Source organism: Rana temporaria, chromosome 11, assembly GCF_905171775.1.
Source record: "Rana temporaria chromosome 11, aRanTem1.1, whole genome shotgun sequence".
NCBI classification, from domain to species: Eukaryota; Metazoa; Chordata; class Amphibia; order Anura; family Ranidae; genus Rana; species Rana temporaria.
The window spans coordinates 157,759,431-157,779,906 of NC_053499.1; the positions used below are offsets into that span (position 1 = coordinate 157,759,431).

General features: G+C 46.1%; 2 protein-coding genes across 2 annotated transcripts in view; one reads left to right on the forward strand and one right to left on the reverse strand.

The window, feature by feature from the left end:
* The window catches only part of LOC120917916 (puratrophin-1-like), a 113,736-nt gene extending 109,302 nt beyond the window's left edge, over positions 1–4,434 (forward strand). Inside the window, exons 22-24 of the mRNA XM_040329523.1 lie at positions 25–248; positions 2,567–2,633; positions 4,046–4,434. Coding sequence (XP_040185457.1) covers positions 25–248; positions 2,567–2,608 — 266 coding nt within the window. The 3' untranslated portion in view covers positions 2,609–2,633; positions 4,046–4,434. The remainder of the gene's footprint in view (positions 1–24; positions 249–2,566; positions 2,634–4,045) is intronic.
* Positions 4,435–5,933: 1,499 nt separating this feature from the next.
* Positions 5,934–20,476, reverse strand: part of KCTD19 (potassium channel tetramerization domain containing 19) — a 41,097-nt gene continuing 26,554 nt past the window's right edge. The window contains exons 8-16 of the mRNA XM_040329524.1: positions 19,385–19,488; positions 18,351–18,493; positions 17,799–17,882; positions 15,226–15,280; positions 12,870–13,560; positions 10,922–11,107; positions 9,677–9,831; positions 7,596–7,697; positions 5,934–6,255 (exon numbers count right to left, since the gene is read on the reverse strand). Of these exons, the coding sequence (XP_040185458.1) occupies positions 6,148–6,255; positions 7,596–7,697; positions 9,677–9,831; positions 10,922–11,107; positions 12,870–13,560; positions 15,226–15,280; positions 17,799–17,882; positions 18,351–18,493; positions 19,385–19,488 (1,628 nt within the window). The 3' untranslated portion in view covers positions 5,934–6,147. The remainder of the gene's footprint in view (positions 6,256–7,595; positions 7,698–9,676; positions 9,832–10,921; positions 11,108–12,869; positions 13,561–15,225; positions 15,281–17,798; positions 17,883–18,350; positions 18,494–19,384; positions 19,489–20,476) is intronic.

Here is a 20,476-nt window from a genome sequence, read left to right on the forward strand (position 1 = left end):
TAATGAGATTGTGTTCATTTCCAGCTACAGAGAGTTCGGAGTCTTCGCAGTGTATGTCTGGAGGCGGCTCCAGCGGATCGGATAGCGGCTGTGTCTCCGGAATCCCCCAGGACAATCTTTCGGAAGATGCTACCTCTCCCTGCGACCCCTCAGCACAGTACACCTTTCCCGAGAGGAGGAACAGTTCTGGCGTCGCCCCCCCGGTGGTAGAAAAATCCAGGTTTCTCAACCGGCAGTACATTTCTGCAGTAAGTACCGGTACATTCTTGTAGCACATACGGTACAAATTGCAATAATTTGTTACTCCTGATGTCATTTAAAGGGAATGTATAGGTGGGTAATTTCATGTATAAAATGAGTAGGTTACCCATTTCATACATGTGGGGGATGAAGCCTTTGCCATGCTGTGCACATTTCCCTTGTGTCCTGGAGCCCCTCGTTCATATTGAACGCGGCTCAGAAATCATGCGACTTCATCTGAACTCGCACGTTTTCAAAGCCGCATTTCAGTCCGACTTGGAAGACATCTGTTCGGGTTCATGCACAGATGTCTGTTGATGTCCCCAAAAGCAGTGTAGGAACTACTTTTGGAAATCGGTGCTGCAAAGTCGGCATCACATTGGGTGCCCCCCCCCCCCCCCTTATCGAATAGTGCCTGGGACGTACTGCGCATGCACATCAGCCGAGTTTACGATCAGCTGTTGTGATGGCGCCTGCACACAATAGCAGACGGAAGAATTTTTTCTGTCAGATTGTGCCCAGCGCGGCCGAGGCGTGTCCATGTGGGTGAGGGGCGGATTATTTAAATGATGGGCAGTGCTGCAAAACATATTTTTTTTTTTTTTGCTATTCTTCCTGGACGCTTTTGCAGGGCGTGTTTAGTAAACTGAAGGGCGGGTTTTTGTATCAAAAAACTATGGGGTAGATTCAGGTAGCAATTACGTTGGCGTATCCATAGATACGCCGCGTAATTGCTAAGTTGTGCTGGCGTATCTACTTTCTGTATTCAGAAAGCTAGATACGCCGACTGTAGCCTAAGATACGACTGGCATAATTCTCTTACGCCGTCGTATCTTAGGGTGCATTCTTACGGTGGCCGCTAGGTGGCGCTCCGGTAGTTATCAGCGTAGAGTATGCAAATTGCATACTTGCGCCGATTCACAAACGTACACGCGGCCGGCGCTCGTTTTTTACGTCATTTGCGTACGTCGTTTTCGCCATAAGGCTGCTCCTGCTATTAGGAGGCGCAGCCAATGGTAAGTATGGACGTCGTTCCCACGTCGCGATTTTCAAATTTTGCGTAACTCGTTCGTGAATGGCGCTGGACTCCATTTACGTTCACGTCGAAGCCAATGACGTCCTTGCGACGTCATTTACCGCAATGCACGTCGGGAAATTTTCCCGACGGAGCATGCGCAGTACGTTCGGCGCGGGAACGCGCCTAATTTAAATGATCCACGCCCCCTAGGGATCATTTAAATTACGCGCGCTTACACCAGCCGCTTTTACGATACCGCAAATTACGGAGCAAATGCTTCGTGAATGCAGCGTAGCTCCAGTAATTTACGGAGGCGTAGCGTAAAAACGATACGCTGCGCCGCCGTATCAGTGCGCGCCCCTACCTGAATCTGGGCCTATGTGTTTGGCAGCACTGGGCATAATTAAAAAAAATCCGCCCCCATGTTGGCAGCACTGCCCATCATTTAATAATCCAGCCCCATCATGGGAAAAATCCGCCCCTCACCTACATGAACGTGCCTTGACAGCGCACAGTGCTCTATCAAGAAGTGGCTGCTATTGTGGGCAGGCGCAGTCTCAACAGCTGATCGTAAACTCAGCTGTTGTGATGCGCAGTTCGACCCGGGCACTTCTCGATAGAACACCGGCAATAGGCTGCGATCTGACAACTGGGCGGAATGTTGCTCCCCATCAGGATCAGCTGCTGTGCATTTGTACATGAATGTTTTAAGTGGGGACAGCTGTCAGGAACTTGTCACCTGCTGAGTAGGGGGATATAGCTGAGCTGTGGAGAGTGGCCATCTCAGGCTCTCAGTGAGAAGGCCATCAGTCCAGGCACCTGGAGGGGAGGGGGGGGAATCCAGACTTTATTGTCGGGATGACGCCGTGCCTGGTCTGATTCCTGTGACCTCAGCAGAGAGCGGACTTCAGACTGCTCTCTGCTGAAAACGGGTCACAGGAGTGCAAAACGAATTGCACTCCTGTGACCATTAGGAGAAGCCCAGCCAAACAAGCCCAGGCTGGACTTCTCCTTTTTAAGGTAAAAAAAAAAAAAAAAAACCTTCATTGTGGAGTGAAATGAAAAATTCTGTATATTGTGGATGTAATGCGGCTCCAGGCAGTGTTGCCTTCATGTGTTGTAGTCCTCTTTAATTTGTGAACCATGTTTTTGTATAATAACCATTCTCATCCCTTCGTAGCCCCATGTAACCGTATAAAAGGATAGCATTGCTGACCGTTCCTATAACACCTCCATCTGAACCACTTTCCTTCTCAGGGGCTAAAAGTCTAACTGCTTCCTATACTAATAGCTGCTTCTCTCCTCCAGAATCAAAGCCGCATTTCCCTCAGTCCTTCCACCATTGTCTGATCTTCTTCCTAAAACCCGTATTCCAGTAAGTGCTCCTTTTCTGCTTTTATCTGACTGGTATGGTGTCCGCTTCCTGGACCACAATCTGTGTGTTTGTCTGTTACCATCACTGAATCTTCTATCTATACACTCTACAGACTCAATGGAAACCATTTTACTACAGCAGTAAAGGTGGTCTTATAGGAAAATGCCTAGATCATTGGAACATACCACAATACACACACCATAGTGTGTAGGAGATCGGGGGGGAGGTTATCCACCTGTCCGTTTTCTCAGGCGGACCCAATCAGGACATCCATTGTCGTCCTCCTATGGGGAGGCGGATGTCAGAGGACATGTGTCTGCTGACATCTAATCTGTCAAAATCTGCTGGGGGGGAAGGGGAAAAAAAATTCCCTAAGGCTCCATTCACACCTAGGTGTATATACGCCTGAAGCGCGACGCCGCAGCAGCCCCTAATACACTGGAGGGGTGATTTTACATTGCCCTCTATGGAGATGGTTCACATCTCCACGCCGTACACCTGAAGCTCAAAACAAGTCCCGGACCCTTTTTTTCAGGCGGCTTCGGCATAGGAGATGTGGACCTGGGGGTAGGCTACATTTACAATCGCGGCGTTTTGTCGCCGCAAAACGCCGAAATTTGCGGGACAAAATGCCGCGATTAGGTGTGAATGCAGCCTATATGTCTTTCTTTCCCTTAGTGCAGTCCTCCTTCACTTACCTCATCCTTCCATTTTGCTATTAAATGTCCTTATTGCAAGGCTTTCTCCCTGGTCCACAGTAATGCAAGGCTTTCTCCCTGGTGTGGAGTGTCGTGCTCGCCCCCTCCCTTGGACTACAGGAGAGTCAGGACGCCCACTAACACACGGCTCCTTTCTCTATCTGCAACGTAGAGAGCGTCCTGACCCTCCTTCTCGCCCCCTCAAGGGAGGGGTCGAGCACGACACTCCACACCAGGGAGAAAACCTCACATTACTGTGTGGAGTTAGACAGAAGAACAGGAAGTGAGGATTTCTCAGAAGAAATAAGGACATTTAAAAGCAAAATGGAAGGATGAGGTAAGTGAAGGAGGACTGCACTAAGGTAAAGGAAGCTATTTAGGGGGGGGGGGGAGAATGTTAGCTTTACAGCCCCTTTATCTCCCTCGCTGAGCTATTGTCTTCTGACAGGGGGACTGCCCCCCCCCCCCAGAACACACTGATCGGCAACCACAGCCAGTGGCGATCAGATGCTGGTTTTCCAGAATGCCTATTTGATAGTCTCGACTGCTTTTGAGACTAAAAAAAAAAATCCTTTGGCTTACTTACATGCAGATAAATGTTTTAATAACTTGGAAAACAGTTCAATGATTCTGAGAAAAAAAAACCTCTAGAAGCCATGATATGAGAGTATGGTGGTGATCGAATCTCTCACTGACCCTCTTCCTCTCTTGTAGGTATGAACGGGTGATTTTCCGGATTTGAACTCCAGCCTCCGGGTCCCAGCGACGTTTCTATGTTCTAACCGCCTCGTTAGCGACTTGTTAATGTGTAATATTTCTCTATTCCTGTATATAGTTTAATATACCAGCAGACACCGTTCTATGTGCTGCATGGTGCCGAGTTCTCCTGTTAAAGCTGCACAGTTTGTAAAGTTTATTGAAGAATAATTTTTTTTGCAAGATATGTATTTAAATAACATTTTATGTCTTTTTTTTCATGTTAAACTGGAATTTTTGATGAGTGTCTTATTTTGTTATAGTTCTTTTGTTCCCAAACTAGAAATAATTTATTTACTGGAGATAATACTTCAATCTGAATAAACGGATTTATTTCAGTTCTTGCAGATTTGAGTTTGTAGGTTTATTTAGTAACTTTTCATGAGTTCCATCCTGTAGTGTGTGTTTAGAGCCGATGTGAAAAGTGCCCAACAAGGCGGCTGTTTCCTTTCAGGTAGAAAAAAATGAACGCGCCTGTGGGCCAACCTTGGACCGGCCAATAAGACAGTGGAACCTTGGTTTACGAGGAACGAGGTTAAAGCGGGAGTTCACCCGAATTTATTTTTTTAACAGATTGATGCTCATTTTGTCTAGAGGAATCGGGTAGTTTTTTTAAAAACGAAGCAGTACTTAAAGGAGTTCTCTGACCTAAAACTTTTAACCCCCGCTGTGCCCGGGCTGTAAAAATATACAAAATAAACTTTCACTTACCTGCCTACGATCCCCCGTTGTTCCGATATCGCCGTCCCGTTCTCCGGTCCCGGGCCCCTTCCGCTTCCTGTGTGTCGGTGACTCATAGTGCGCTCAGCCTATCAGCGGCCTCAGCAATGTCCCGTTGCGGCCGCTGATAAGCTTAGCGCACTATGAGTCACCGACACACAGGAAGCGGAAGAGACCGGGCCCGGAGAACGGGACGGCGATATCGGAACAACGGGGGATCGTAGGCAGGTAAGTGACAGTTTATTTTGTATATTTTTACAGCCCGGGCACAGCGGGGGTTAAAAGTTTTAGGTCAGAGAACTCCTTTAACGTTTTTAGAGAGCGATCTTCTCCGCCGCTTACGGGTATGGTCTTCGGGACTGGGCGTTCCTATTTGACAGGCTTCCGACGGTCGCATACATCGCGTCACGAGTAGCCCGAAAGAAGCCAAATGTCGGTGCGGCTCTATACGGCGCCTGCGCACCGACGTTCGGCTTCTTTCGGAAAATCGTGACGCAATGTATGCGACCGTCGGAAGCCTGTCAATCAAATAGGAACGCCCATACCCGGAAGCGGCGGAGAAGATCGCTCTCTAAAACGGTAAGTACTGCTTCGATTTAAAAAAAAAATACCTGATTCCCCTAGACAAAATGAGCCTCAATCTAATGTTAAAAATTAACTTTTCGGGTGAACTCCCGCTTTAACGTGCATTTTGAAAGACAATCAACTTTTTTTCTTTTTATCCTGACTCTGTTTGCGAGTGTTTTCTCTCAAAACGAGCAGAATTCAAAGCCAATGGGGGTGTGCAGTACCGCATTTGGCCAGAGGTGCGGGGGCGCTGGTTACACTCTAAGCGGTTCGGAAATACTCCGTTCCAGAGATCAGCCGAGCTGTCCCCGAGTATTTCTGAGGTATTTCTCAGAAGAAATAAGGACATTTAAAAGCAAAATGGAAGGATGAGGTAAGTGAAGGAGGACTGCACTAAGGGAAAGGAAGACATTTAGGGAAAAAAAAATTGTACCTTTACAACCCCTGTAAACCTACTGTACCTAGCCCTGGCCCCCATAGTTACCAGCACCTTGTGGCACTTCACAGTAGGGTCATATTAACTTAGATACATTTTTCACAAGAAAAAAAAAGGGCCGCCTTAAAGAACAATGAATGCCATTTATTACACACCATTAATAAACTTGGCACAAGAAAAAAAAAAAAGCAGTTTGTTTTTCAGTCATTTCTAAAGTTACCGTCTCATTAAACATAACCAGACTATCCCGCTCTATACTTGAAGATAATCGTCTTTACCAATCCTAACATTTCTAAGACCTTTTTAAAACACACAAATATCTGACTTAACTGTTGCATCAGTTCAGGACTTTTCTTAGAGAACAGCACGAGGCAGACTTGTGACAGCGCTTCTGGAGCATTACAGTAATGCACTGGCTGAGTCTCTTGGCATATGGCAGAGTAAGCTGGAAAAATAAAAATCCATCATAGGTTGATTGTACATATGAACAGTTTATGTATTGTGTATGCAAACACTCTACTCCTCTGCCTAAAAACAGTTAGAGGTACATTTAGACATCCGTCAATCTCCCTTGCCTCTATCCATGGTTCAGATTGTCACTCTCTCGAGTTCTCGGCTCTTCATTGGATAGATTTATAGCAGCGCAGCCATTGGCTCTCGCCGAGTGTATGACACAGGAGCTCTCCCACAAGGTAACCCCCTCGGGAGAGAGCTTCCCAGAGGGGGGTTATCTAAATCGGGGAGGAGCCGCTGTGGGACCCCATAACAGGAGGATCGGGGTCACTCTATGCAAAACAAACTGCACAGTGGAGGGAAGTATGATGTTTGTTATTTAAAAAAAAAAAAGGGGAAACCTTAATATCACTTTAATTTTAAGAGGGAAGTTTCAGGGGGAAAAAAAAAAAAACTTAGGCCGGATTCACATAGAATCGCGTATCTTTGTGCGGGCGTAACGTATCCTATTTACGTTACGCCTCCGCAACTTTTACAGGCAAGTGCCGTATTCTCAAACCAAAGTTGCGGCTGCGTAACGTAAATAGGCCGGCGTAAGCCCGCCTAATTCAAATGTGGGCGTGTGTTATGTAAATTTCATGTGACCCCACGTAAATGACACTTTTGAAAAATGGCGCATTCGCCGTCTGTGAAAGTATCCCAGTGCGCATGCTCCAAATTAACCCGCAAGAAGCCAATGCGGGTTAAGAGACTTACGCCGGTCGGATCTAATACAAATCTATGTGTAACTGATTCTAAGAATCAGGCGCATAGATACGACGGCTCGGACTCAGAGTTATGACGGCGTATCTGGAGATACACCGGCGTAACTCGTACGAGAATCCGGGCCTTAAAGTTTAAATAAAGAAGCAAAATAAGGGTGAGTGCCCACCTACAGCCTCATGTCAGATTATATAGAGCGAGGATCTCCTGTTTACTTGGTGGCCTCTGTAATACGAAGTCCCGCCTCCTGGACCGGCTGCTATGATAGACAGAACACTGGTCCAATGCCGGTCCAGGAGGCGGGACTTTGTATAAAAGAGGCTGCCGAGTAAACAGGAGATCCTCGCTTTATGTATTTAGGTGGCGCTCTAAATTTATAAAGGGCTGCAAACACAAATCAATAAATTAAAGTCCTAGATAGAAGAGTTTCTTTTCATTCTCTACTGAACGGTTTTTGTGCTCTCATCTATAAAGCATTACTTAATAGGTTGGTGCCATATAATGCATATAACCCTTTCCAAGGGAGTCAATGCACAGCAAATCCGGGTAGTGTTGTAAAAGAAGACGTACCTCAATCCAGCTCAGTAATGTCTCCTTGTTGCGCTGCTCATCTCTGTACATTTCCAGGGTAAATAATTCCTCTACAAATTGGCTGGCTGGAATCTGACAAGCCTGCAGATTAGTACATATAGAGTTCAGATCACACTGCTAATGAAGGAGGGTTGTAATGAACAGTGTTACCCATTCAGATGTCTACAAACAAAAGCCAGTAATCCACATCGGAGCTGCAGGTCTTTTGGTCCGAATTCAGCCAAAAATTTGTGCCTGAAATCGGACGGGGACGCTCCGGACCCCTGCTGTGAGACGCATGCGAAGATAATGTGAACCCAGCCCTAAAGGGGTTGTAAAGGTTGTTTTTTTTATTTTCTAAATAGGTTCCTTTTAATCTCGTGCATTGTTGGTTCACTTACCTTTTCCTTCCATTTCCCTTCTAAATGTATTTTTTCTTTGTCTGTCTGAATTTCTCACTTCCTGTTCCTCAGTAAACTTCACACCATCATCCGAGTGGTGGTTAGTTAGTCAGCCAGAACAGCTTACTGAGGAGGAACAGGAAGTGAGAAATTCAGGCAAAGAAAAAAAAAACATTTAGAAGGGAAAAGGTAAGTGAACCAACAATGCATAAGCTTAAAGAAACCTATTTAGAAAATAAAAAACAAACCTTTACAACCTCTTTAAGAATAAATTCACACGGATGCGATACGAAATGCGTAGATTTGCATGTCATCTGAAAATACATTGTTTTATATGAAAGTCGATCACATGGATGTGGTGCAATTTTGATCCGGTTTAAAAAAAAAAAGGGTCCTGTGGGAACTTAATATCCAGCTATGTGCCCCCCCCCCCCCCCAAGGTGCCAAATGTGGCACCGGAGGGAGAACATAAGCGGAACTCCTACTTTTGGGTGGAACTCCGCTTTAAAGGTAAACTTTGCCTTCAATGACAACAGCAGTAAAAACATTCCTGTTCACCAAATTACCACGAGAGACTCAAATCTTTCACTTTCTAATGCCCACTTGCGATCTTGTAGCTAGCAAAGATTTGGCAGGGACCGGATCACCAGAAAAATGTTCACCTTCTTGTGCAGCACTGCTCCCCAGCTGATACAAAATCTACAGAATCTACCCCGGCACTACGCTGTACATAAAGGTAAGTATTTTTTGTGCCCTCTAAATCAGGGGTCTCCAAAATCAAAGGGCCAGTTTAAGGTCCTTCAGACACAGTGTTAATTTTGTCGACTAAAACAATACTATTTTAGTCGAATAAAATATAAATAAAACAATTGAGATGACTAAAAGACGACTAAAACTAAAATGGCATTTTAGTCAAAAGACTAAAACTAAATTGAAATTTGACTTCAAAATTACCACTGGTCTGTAGTGCATGCTCAGACCTCAATACCATAAATAATAACATATTAGATTTTTCACTCCAGCCGTATATAATGAGTTTGGAAATTGTAGAGAAATGTTAACTAATGCATTACAATTTATTTACACTCATTAGATTTTAGACGACTAAAATTAGTTTTAGTCGCCTAAAATGTACTGGAGATTTAGTCGACTAAAACAATTGCAGAAGACAAAAACTAAAATGCAATGTTAGTCCTAAGACTAAAATTAAATCAAAATTTGCTGCTAAAATTAAAACTGTTCAGACATTAGGGGGGACCGGACTGTGGCCCTTGGGTGTAGAAAAGGTCCCAATATCAGTGGGAAAAAAACAATGCCCCACTTTTAGTGTCAGTGGAAGGAATTGTGCCCCATAATTGGTGTCATTGGGAGGGATTGTGCCTCTTTATTGGTGTCAGTGGGGGGGAATTATGCCTCAGTGTTGGTATTGGTGGATGAAATAGTGTCCCAAGGGTCGGATACAAGCAAAGGGCCACATCAGTTTGGAGACCACTGCTCTAAATCAATCCTGTCACTGGTGAGTTGTCAGGGGACGACAGAATCACAAAGGTGACATCAGTCTAAGCTGCACTTACAAAAACAAAAGACAGTTTGGATCTGATTGCTTGCTATGTGTAACACAGACACAACCATCAGATTGTAGCCATCACCATGTGCCTTTTATTCACGTATGATGCTTACCCACAACATGCTCACAAGACCCGCCACACACAGAGTAGTGGATTTGGGGTCCCTCTGTTCTAGGGAGTCCAAGATAATCCCAGTCAGAAAGGAGTGACATTTCCTGGCATAATAGAGTTCTTCGTGTGACATGTTTACACAAAGGAAAATGAGATCTGCAAAAGAAAAACAACAGATTTGTGATTACAATTACCGTATTTATCGGGGTATTGCGCGCACCCCCAACCTAGAAGGGAAATTTGTCCGGTCCGTCTGCGGCCTTGGTGGTGTCCTCCCGCGCTGCCTCTGAGTCGAATCCCCGCGCTGTTTGAACGCCGCCGCCGACATATACCGATCGCAGTACGCTCGGCTTCTCACGCATTAAGGCTAGGAGGCGTCACAGAGCGTGACCGCGAGCGAAGCCGAGCCTGGCCGAATGTACCCGAGTGTACTGCGCTCGGTATATGTCGGCGGCACAGTTCAAACTCAGCGCGGGTATCGGCGTATATTGCGCACCCACGATTTTCCCCTTATTTCAAGGGGAAAAAAGTGTGCGGTATACGCCGATAAATACGTATTTAGACTCAATTATGTTAATTTTTGACTGTCAATCTCCAGCTGGAATGAGGAATATTTTTCCAAAAAAGGTTCAGACCAGTGGAGGACCAAAGGAAGTTTTCGTATGGCCCCTTTCACACGTGTGCGACCTGGGACTGCAAAGTCGCATGACAAGTCGTACCCCATGATTTCCAATGAGTACCGTTCATATTTGTGCAACTTCAAGTCGCACGGACTTAAAAAGTAGTCTCTGTACTATTTTAGTCTAACTTTGATGTGAGTTGAGGTCCATAGACCCCATGTTTACATAGGCATTCCCTGAAATCGCGGCAAAGTCGCAGTAGTGTGAAAGGGGCCTAAAGGCCCGTACACACAATCGGATATTCCGACTACAATTGTGATGAAAGGGTTTTGTCGGATAATCCAACCGTCTATACCAGGGTTCCTCAAACTATGGCCCGCCAGCTGTTGTAGAACTACACATCCCATGAGGCATTGCAACACACTGACATTCACAGACATGACTAGGCATGATGGGAATTGTAGTTCCTGAACAACTGGAGGGCCGTAGTTTGAAGACCCCTGGTCTATACCAGTGGTCTCCAAACTGCGGCCCGTGTGTACGAGGCTTAAGTCTAATTGCAGCACAACCATTGCAGGAATAGCGGTGTGAGAAGGGCTGTTAGTATAAAACATATTCTGTCGTACCATCAGAAGCAGCTCCATGATTGGTGGGTTGTTTGTTATCGTGCTCCGCAGTATACACAACGCATTCTTGAAAAGAAGCTGCACTTCCATCATTGGCCATAAGATGGTGATGCTGAACCCAGAGAATGGCCCCCAGACCAGAAAGCTCCTTCCCCTCTATAAGGGACCTGGCACAGTATGCATGCTCTTAAATGAGAATATACAGTTAGGATTATGGTGTCATTTATAGCAATAGAAATAAAAAAGATAAAAAATAAATAAAAATGCATGTTTCAAAAGCAAAACACACTAGCATGTATTCCTTTTTTATTTGTTTCTCTGCAGGGCACATCCCTTAAAAAACGCAGGGCACACAGTACACAAGAACACTGGCTAGGCGCACACGGTACACAAGAACACTGGCTAGGCGCACACGGTACACAAGAACACTGGCTAGGCACACACAGTACACAAGAACACTGGCTAGGCGCACACGGTACACAAGAACACTGGCTAGGCGCACACAGTACACAAGAACACTGGCTAGGCACACACAGTACACAAGAACACTGGCTAGGCACACACAGTACACAAGAACACTGGCTAGGCGCACACAGTACACAAGAACACTGGCTAGGCGCGCGCGCGCACACACAGTACACAAGAACACTGGCTAGGCACACACGGTACACAAGAACACTGGCTAGGCGCACACAGTACACAAGAACACTGGCTAGGCGCGCGCGCGCACACACAGTACACAAGAACACTGGCTAGGCACACACGGTACACAAGAACACTGGCTAGGGGCGCGCACACACGGTACACAAGAACACTGGCTAGGCACACACAGTACACAAGAACACTGGCTAGGCGCGCGCACACACGGTACACAAGAACACTGGCTAGGCGCACACAGTACACAAGAACACTGGCTAGGCACACACAGTACACAAGAACACTGGCTAGGCACACACAGTACACAAGAACACTGGCTAGGCACACACAGTACACAAGAACACTGGCTAGGCGCACATTTAACCCCTTGATCATCCCCTAGATGTTTAACCCCTTCCCAGCCAGTGTCATTCGTACAGTGACAGTGCATATTTTTTTTTTTTTAGCACTGATCGCCGTATTAAGAATGACTGGTTCCCACAAAGTGCCAGATTGCTCATCGCAATATCACATTCCCGCTATGTAAACATCCCTTGTAATAGAAATAAGGATGACAGGTCCTCTTTGAGGTCTGGGGTCAAAGATCACAAAAAAAAAAAAGGATTTTTGTACTCACCGTAAAATCCATTTCTCTGAGTTCATGGACGGACACAGCAGCCTTTGACCTTAAGGAAGCGGATATAACCCTAAGGTCAAAGGCTGTTGTGTCCGTCCATGAATGGAAGAGAAAAATTGTTTACTAGATTGGAAGTGACGTCACTGTTTCTCGGGCGCACTGGTGAAAACGGTAAGCCCGAGAAACACCGGTGGGGAAGGGCGGGGGGCAAGTGGTTAAAGCGGAGTTTCACCCAAAAATGTTACTTCCGCTTTTCAGAATCCCCCCCCGGCGTCACATTTGGCACCTTTCAGGGGGGGGGGGGGGCAGATACCTGTGTGATACAGGTATTTTGCTCCCACTTCCGGGGTTAGATACCCGAGCCACCCACGGGTATCTACGCCACTTCCTACCTCCTCCCACTGTCTTCTGGTAGACACACAGGTCGCAGTGGGATCGAGCAGCATGCGCAGTAGGGAACCAGGAAGTGAGGCCGCAAGACTTCACTTCCTGATTCCCTTACCGAAGATGGCGGCGCCTCAACCCGAGAGACAGATCGGCTTTGGAGTGCCGACATCGCGGGCGCCCTGGACAGGTAAGTGTCTTTATCTTGACTTTTAAAAAAAAAAAAAAAAAATTAGGCGGAACTCCGCTTTAACAAAGTTATTAGTAAAGTAGTGGCAGTAGTTGTCTCACCTATAATGGTGGTTCTGTCTTCCTCCATCCTCTGACCTGTGTACTTGGATAAAGACGGTGACACTTTGGTGTCACTACATTGTTCATCTTCCGGTGTGGCCTCCAACTTTATATTGTCCTTCTGTGATACAGTGAGCACATGATGCATGTGATCCTTGTGTACAGGGGGGGCTCTGAGCGATGATCCGCTCCTATGCGCTGATCCCACCAGGTTTTCTTTGCATCCTCCATTCTCCACTGAGAACTTGCTGCTGGTAATCTTCCTTACCGGCCGGGGCCCAGAGGTGTGCCGGTTCATTTCCCTGTCGGCTACACATTTCTGGCTCTTCACCGTGCCTCTTCCACTCAGTTTCGGAGACGTGTACAGGAGGCACATAGAGCCCTTCGCTCTACCATCAGGCAGCTTTCTGACCAATGACATGAATTTGGAAATCGGGGAGGCGGTGATCTTTGCCTCTTCATCGTCCACAGCTCGGTCCAGCTTCAAACATTTAGTGTCGGGGAAAACGCCGGGATTGTTGCGCTCCGACGTTGTAAACTGACTTGGTGAGGAAGCTTTTCTCTTGCTGGAATCAATCCTTTTCAGGCCCTCAGCTGATGTAAAGCAGCCAGCATTCTCTGTTACTTTTCCTTCCGATCGATCTACGAGAATTGTTTGCTGATGGGCAGTGTTACATTTCACATCCTGCAACTTAAACACAAAGAAGTTTCATACAAATAAACAGTCAGTAAATTCATTTTTAACAATGGTGTATAAATATGAGGGGGCGCTAGTGATGTCATACTTGCCTCCACTGTGCAGCTAATTTTGCACATTGTGGCCCCGAACATCCTTCTCTGGGGTCCCACGGCAGCTCTCTCGGCTCCTCCCCGCAATACATAACCCCCTCTGGGAAGCTCTCTCCCCCGAGGGGGTTACCTTGTGGGCGCGCTCCTGTGTCATACACTTGGTGTCCATAGCCACCATGTGTAAGACTGGGCCCTGCCCCCCGTGTCATTGGATTTAATTGACAGCAGCGGGAGCCAATGGCTGTGCTGCTATCAATCTATCCAGGGGCGGACTGACCATTGGGGCTCTCATGCACTGCCCGAGGGCCCCATGCCACTAGGGGGCCCCATCGGGGTTGCCAGGCTCAATAAAATCAGGGACAGTATGTAAAACTCTGTGTTTTTTTTTTTTACATCTGTCCCTGATATGTCCGAAACCGACATGCTTTTGATGTGAAAATCCCGAGATTTTATCTGCCCCGCCTCTGCACTGCCTCCTGGCGTGGTGGCCATCTGTAAGCCCAGGGGCCCCATAACCTTCTATTGCCAGGGGGCCCCATGAGTTGTCAGTTGTCACTGAATCTATCCAATGAAGAGTCTAAAAGCCATGGAGAGAGCGACGCGGGATCAAGCCCACGGAAATTCGGGGCTCAGGTAAGTAAACCGGGGGGGGCCGGACACTGCAAGGTGTCGGCGGTAAAGCATCGATTTACCGTCAATTTTGCGGCGCTATTCAGCCGCTAGTGGGGTGTGCTTTTACCCCCGCTAGCGGCCGAGAAAGGGTTAAAACCAACGATATAGCCCCAGTGCCCAATTGATTTCAATGGGCAGGAGCGGTAAACACACCGCTCCAAAGATGCTGCTAGCAGGACTTATTTTTACCGTCCTGCTAGCGCACCGCTCCAGTGTGAAAGCCCTTATGGCTTTCACACTGGAATGAGAGGAGCGGCTCTTTCAGGGCGCTTTTCAGGCACTATTTTTAGCGTTAAAGCGCACGCAAAGCAATTAGGGCACCCTGAGTGATAAGGCCTCTGGACGGGTGTAATCAGGCCTGACATGTACATTGTAGTGCCTGGTGTGAAGGAGCAGATAAAGAGGCCCTATTATGTCCCTCCGGGGGGACGCACGGCCGCAACACGCAGAACTACAACACCTTCACTTTAAATTAGTTTTTTCCTCCAGCCTGAACTGGAAGTGACGTCATGACGCTGCTCTGGTCCTCCAAAGCCATTGAGTCGATCAGAGTGTTAACTCTTTGATCACCTATGGAGGGCAGCTGGCCGCCCCGTAGGATCGTTTCTCAGGCGAACCGGCGAAAACCGTAAGCGGGATAAGTCTCCTCCCACCGCTTCGGAAAACCGCTCTTGAGCTGCTCAGACCGTTTCCATGAGAATGGTATCGGAGTCATGGCTGATATCTTCGGCCATATTCTCAGCAGACCACTTGCAGACCAGAACATACACATACATATCGCGGTTGGCAAGTGGTAAAAAATAAGGTCTGGCATCGTTTTTGTCAGTTTATTTTTTCCATTTTTATGAAATAGAATAGTCCAAACAAATATTTTATCCGAAACTGAGAGACTCACCTCAGCTTTTGAGCCCAGTGAACATCCTGTAGATTCTTGCTCTCTTACCCATAATCTGCAGAATAAATATTGTTTTTAATTACAGTATGTGAAATGTTATATTGTTCTATAAATCACCAGTCAGTGCTCCCAAAATTCAGCTCTTGTACCAACAGATTACAGGACACACCTAAAAGAGAGATTAAGACCTCGGATTCACAAAGACTTACGACGGCGTATCTCCAGATACGCCGTCGTAAGTCTGAATGGCTGCCGTCGTATCTATGCGCCTGATTCATAGAATGAGTTACACATAGATTTGGCAAAGATACGTCTCCTGCGCCGTCGTATCTTGGGGTGCAATAATTACGCTGGCCGCTAGGTGGCGCTTCCTTGATTTCCGCGTCGAATATGTAAATGAGCAAGATAAGCCGATTCACGAACGTACGTACGCCCGTCGCAATTAGTTACGCTGTTTACGTAAGACATACGCCGGCGTAAAGTTAAAGCTGGTCTGTAGGTGGCGCAGCCCATGCAAAGTATGGACGTCGGAACAAGCGTATCTTTTTACGTTGTTTGCGTAAGTCGTACGCGAATAGGGCTGTGCGTAAGTTACGTTCACGTCACAGGCATTGAGCCGGCGTATCTTTGGACGTAAATATGATGTGATACTGAGCATGCGCGCAAATGCGCAGTTCGTTTGGCCATGCATCTACATGGGGTCAAGCCTCATTTAAATAAAACACGCCCCCTACCAGCCTACTTTGAATTACGCGCGCTTACGCCGGGCTATTTACGCTACGCCCGCGCAACGTAAAACAGCCCTACGTGAATCCGGGCCCATATCTCTACAGAAATAACATCTCTAAACTTTTGGTGTATGTATATATATATATATATATATATATATATATATATATATATATATAGTGCAAGTCAGGCCAAAAACCTTTATCGATCAAATTGTATATATATATATATATATATATCCTGTCAGGTATGTGGGGCTCTGTTGGAGAGTTTTACCTTTGCGGAGTTCCTCTCACTTCCTGTCTGGTAAAACTGTCTGCTGGACAGGATGTGAGAATAAATCTCTTTAATCCTTTGCCCCCTGGTAGATTTACTCCCCCCTTCATGACCAGGCCATTTTTTGGGATACGGCACTGCGTTACATTAACTCATAATTGCGCAGTCGTGCGACGCTTTACACAAAAAAATGTATATCCTTTTTTCCCCACAAATAGAAAATTATTGATTGGTTTGCGCAAAAATATACTGGAATTATTTTATGTTTTTTAATAAGTAGTAGCAGTGGTGATCAACGACTTATAGCGGGACTGTGTTTTTGCGCCGGACGATCGGACACTAAATGAAACTTTGTGGGAACCAGTGATACTAATACAGTGATCAGTGCTAAAGATATACACTGTCACTGTACTAATGACACTGGCTGGGAAAGGGTTAAACATCAGGAGCGATCAAAGGGTTATCTGTGTGCCTAACCTGTGTTTTTGTGTGTACTGCTTTTACTAAGGAATGTGATGGATTTTCTTTCCCTTTGCAGGGAAAGAAAATCCATCACCCCCCCCCCCCCCCCCACCTTGTCAGTATGGACCTCTGCCTTGTTTACATAGGCAGAGCTCTGTCCAGCCTCTTTTCCCCGATGATTGGTGGGTGCTGGAGGACATCCATTGGCTGGCACCCACTGCTTGGCTTCTGCTGGGACTAATCCTAGTTACATAGTCAGGTTGAAAAAAAGACACAAGTCCATCAAGTTCAACAAAAAAAAAATTATAAATCACAGCAAAAGCAGCTTGGCGGCGGCGCGTGCCCGCTACCAGGAAGTGCAGAATCGCATATATGTACATAATTCTGCGCAGAATGGCCACTCTGTAGCAGTAAATCTGCCATGGGGTGGTTGTGAAAGTGGTGTCCCACTCATTTTTGTGTTTATTAAAAGTCAGCAGCTACAAAAAATGTAGCTGCTGACTTCATATAAACACACACTCACCTATCCCATGATCCAGCGATGTAGCCGCCCGAACCCTCGCTTCTTTTCCTTGCCTCTCCGCGGTGCCGGCATTGCAAGTGTGGGCACCTAGCTGTGCCATTGGTCGGGCAATCTTCTGGGACCTGTGACATGTCCCATAAGATTGTAAGGAGGGAGAGGAGAACTTCCGCTTGAGCCGCCTGAGCGGAAATGGGATCGGGTACCTGTCAAAACTAGGTACCTGCCCCCCAACACCCCCACGCTTAGTTTGGGAAAAGAAGTGCTTAAAGTGGTTGTAAACCCACATTTTTGACTTTTGCCTACAGGTAAGCCTATAATAAGGCTTACCTGTAGGTATAAAGAATATCTCCTAAACCTGTACGGTTTAGGAGATATTCCCCTCGCAATGCACCGCTGATTGCAGCGGCGCATGCGCAGGGGGGATCCTCGGCTGAAGGGCCGGCCCCGCCGACCCATGCCGGAATGAAATATACCGCCCGCATGCGCGGGAGTGACGTCATCGCCGCTCCAGCCATACGCTTTAACTGTATTTAGTGACTAATAGAGAATTCTTGGAAAAAGTAGATAAATGTGACCTCAGTACCTGTACTCCAGGCAGTGACTCAGGGCTTCCTTGAGAGCGGAGATATTAAACTCATGCACTTCCTGACACAGAAGTCTCCATTCCCTGAAAGACAGCACAATTAAACTCCATCCTAAATATCTAAATGCACATAAACCTGAATATGTCATCAGGGAAAACTAGGAACCACACTGGACAATGATAACAATCACAGGCAAAACACACCATTATAAAAAACCCTTAAGTAATAATTGGCCGCATTCACAAGAGCGTACTTAAGCGTATGCCCATGCGTTGGACATGTTTTCTGGGCATAGGGATTCACTCAGTACAACCAAAAGAGATCCCAGATACTTCTCCTTACTGAGATTTTAGGTACAAGCCTGCCATCTAGTGGCTATTTTAACCAACTACATTGGGCAGTGCCTGGGCATCCTAATTTAGCTTGTGTGTCAACTGATTTTCAAACCATAACTAGAGAAATAAAAGGAATCTGAATGAATGACCTGGAAAACCCCAAAACTTTCCTGTACTTCTGGAGATTCGGTGTCCCGGGTACTTCTTTCTACTCACTTAAAGTCGGAGGGCAGGAGGAGTCTTCCAAGTCTCAGAAAGTTGAGGATATGCCTGAAAATCGATCCGTCTCCAATCACTAGCAAGGAAAAGCCACAGGTGATCCAGCGTGTCTTCTTGGAGTTGGCGAGCAGTCCTGGATACTAAACAAAAACATTTAAATAAGTAAGATAAATGTACTGAATGTTCTCATTAACCCCTTCAATACCGGGCACTTTCACCCCCCTTCCTGCCCAGGACAATTTTCAGCTTTCAACGCTGTCGCACTTTGAATGACAATTGTGCGGTCATACAACAATGTACACATATTACATTTTTATTTATTTATTTCACACAAATAGAGTTTTCTTTTGGTGGTATTTAATATAAAAACACACACCTACAAAACAAAAAATGTTTTTCATAGTTTGTATTACAATTTTGCAAACAGGTAATATTTCACAGCCGGGCACACACTGCGCATGCACGAGCCGCACTGTGACTGGCCAGGCAATCATCTGGGACCTGTGACGTGTCCCATAAGATTGCACGGAGGGAGGGGGGAGAGGTGAACTTCCTTCCGGAGCCGCGGAGCCCTGGGAGAAAGAGGGAGCTAGAACCCTCTAAAAAGAGGGTATCCGTCCCCGTCACCAAAAAAATGACATGCCAAATGTGGCATGTCAGGGGGTCACCCCTACCCCCAAAAAAATTAATGTGGCATGTCAGGGGGTCACCTTCACTTAAAGCAGAAGTTCAATTTTTTGAAGGTATTCCCCCCCCCCCCCCCCCCCCAAAAAAAATAATGTGGAATGTCAGGGGGTCACCTTCACTTAACGCATTAGTTCTATTTTTGGGTAGAACTCCGCTTTAAATGTATTAGCAGATTTAAATACAACAACATCCCCAAGACTAACAACGCTGATGTCCAAAGGTGGCCCTTTTGGTTAAAAATAAATAAAAAATATGCAGTACACCAAACTTTTGCAATCATACAGATTCTAATCTTTTTGTACTTCGCTTCATAGTACACATAATGGCTTGTTTTCTGGTTGTACCTTCAATAAAGTTTTCAGGCGTGTGGCATACCAATAGCTTCTAACATAGACTCTGACTATCTGGGTGGATGAATACTGCTGCAAATCAGCTCTCCAGCTTCCACCTAGAAAAACAGAGTAATATTCTATAAAATAATGAAGTTGATTGGTAGCACTAATTATTACAGATATCTTGCTATAAAAATATATAATAAAGAAAAAAAAGAAACAATAAGCGCAATCAAAACCTAAAACTCTATAAAACAACAAAGAGATCTTTATAAAACAACAAAGAGATCTTTATAAAACAACAAAGAGATCTTTATAAAACAACAAAGAGATCTTGCAAGCTGAACACTGAAGGTGAATTCCACAGCACCCAAATAGTAAATATCCGAACTTAAAGGGGTTGTAAACCTTCGTGTTTTTTCACCTTAATGCATCCTAAAGGTGAAAAAACACCTTGCAGTGTCCGGCCCCTCAGCCCCCCATTTTATTTACCTGAGCCCCGAATTTCCATGGGCGCGATCCCGCGTCGCTCTTTCCGCGGCTTCTCGGCTCTTCATTGGATAGGTTGATAGCAGCGCAGCCATTGACTCCCGCTGCTGTCAATTAAATCCAATTACGTAAGCACTGGGGGGGCGGGGCCAAGTCATACACTCAGCGTTTATGGACGTCGAGTGTGTGACACGGGAGCGCGCCTGCAAGGTAACCCCTTCGGGAGAGAGCTTCCCAGAGGGAGTTATCTATTGCGGGGAGGAGCCGCCGTGGGACCCCAGAAGAGGATGTTCGGGGCCACTCTGTGCAAAATGAACTGAACAGTGGAGGTAAGCATGACATGTTTGTTATAAAAAAAAACAAAAAAAAACGAACATTTATAGCCGTATTCATGTAGGGAGGCCTATCTTTTAGCCGGCGTATCGTATTTACGCTACGCCGCCGTAAGTTATAGATGCAAGTGCTGTATTCACAAAGCACTTGCGTCCTAAGTTATGGCGGCGTAGCGTAAATGTGCTGGCCTAAGCGCGGCTAATTTAAATTGTGAGTGGGTGGGCGTGTTTTATGCAAATGATTAGTGACCCGACGTGATTGACGTTTTTTACGAACGCATGC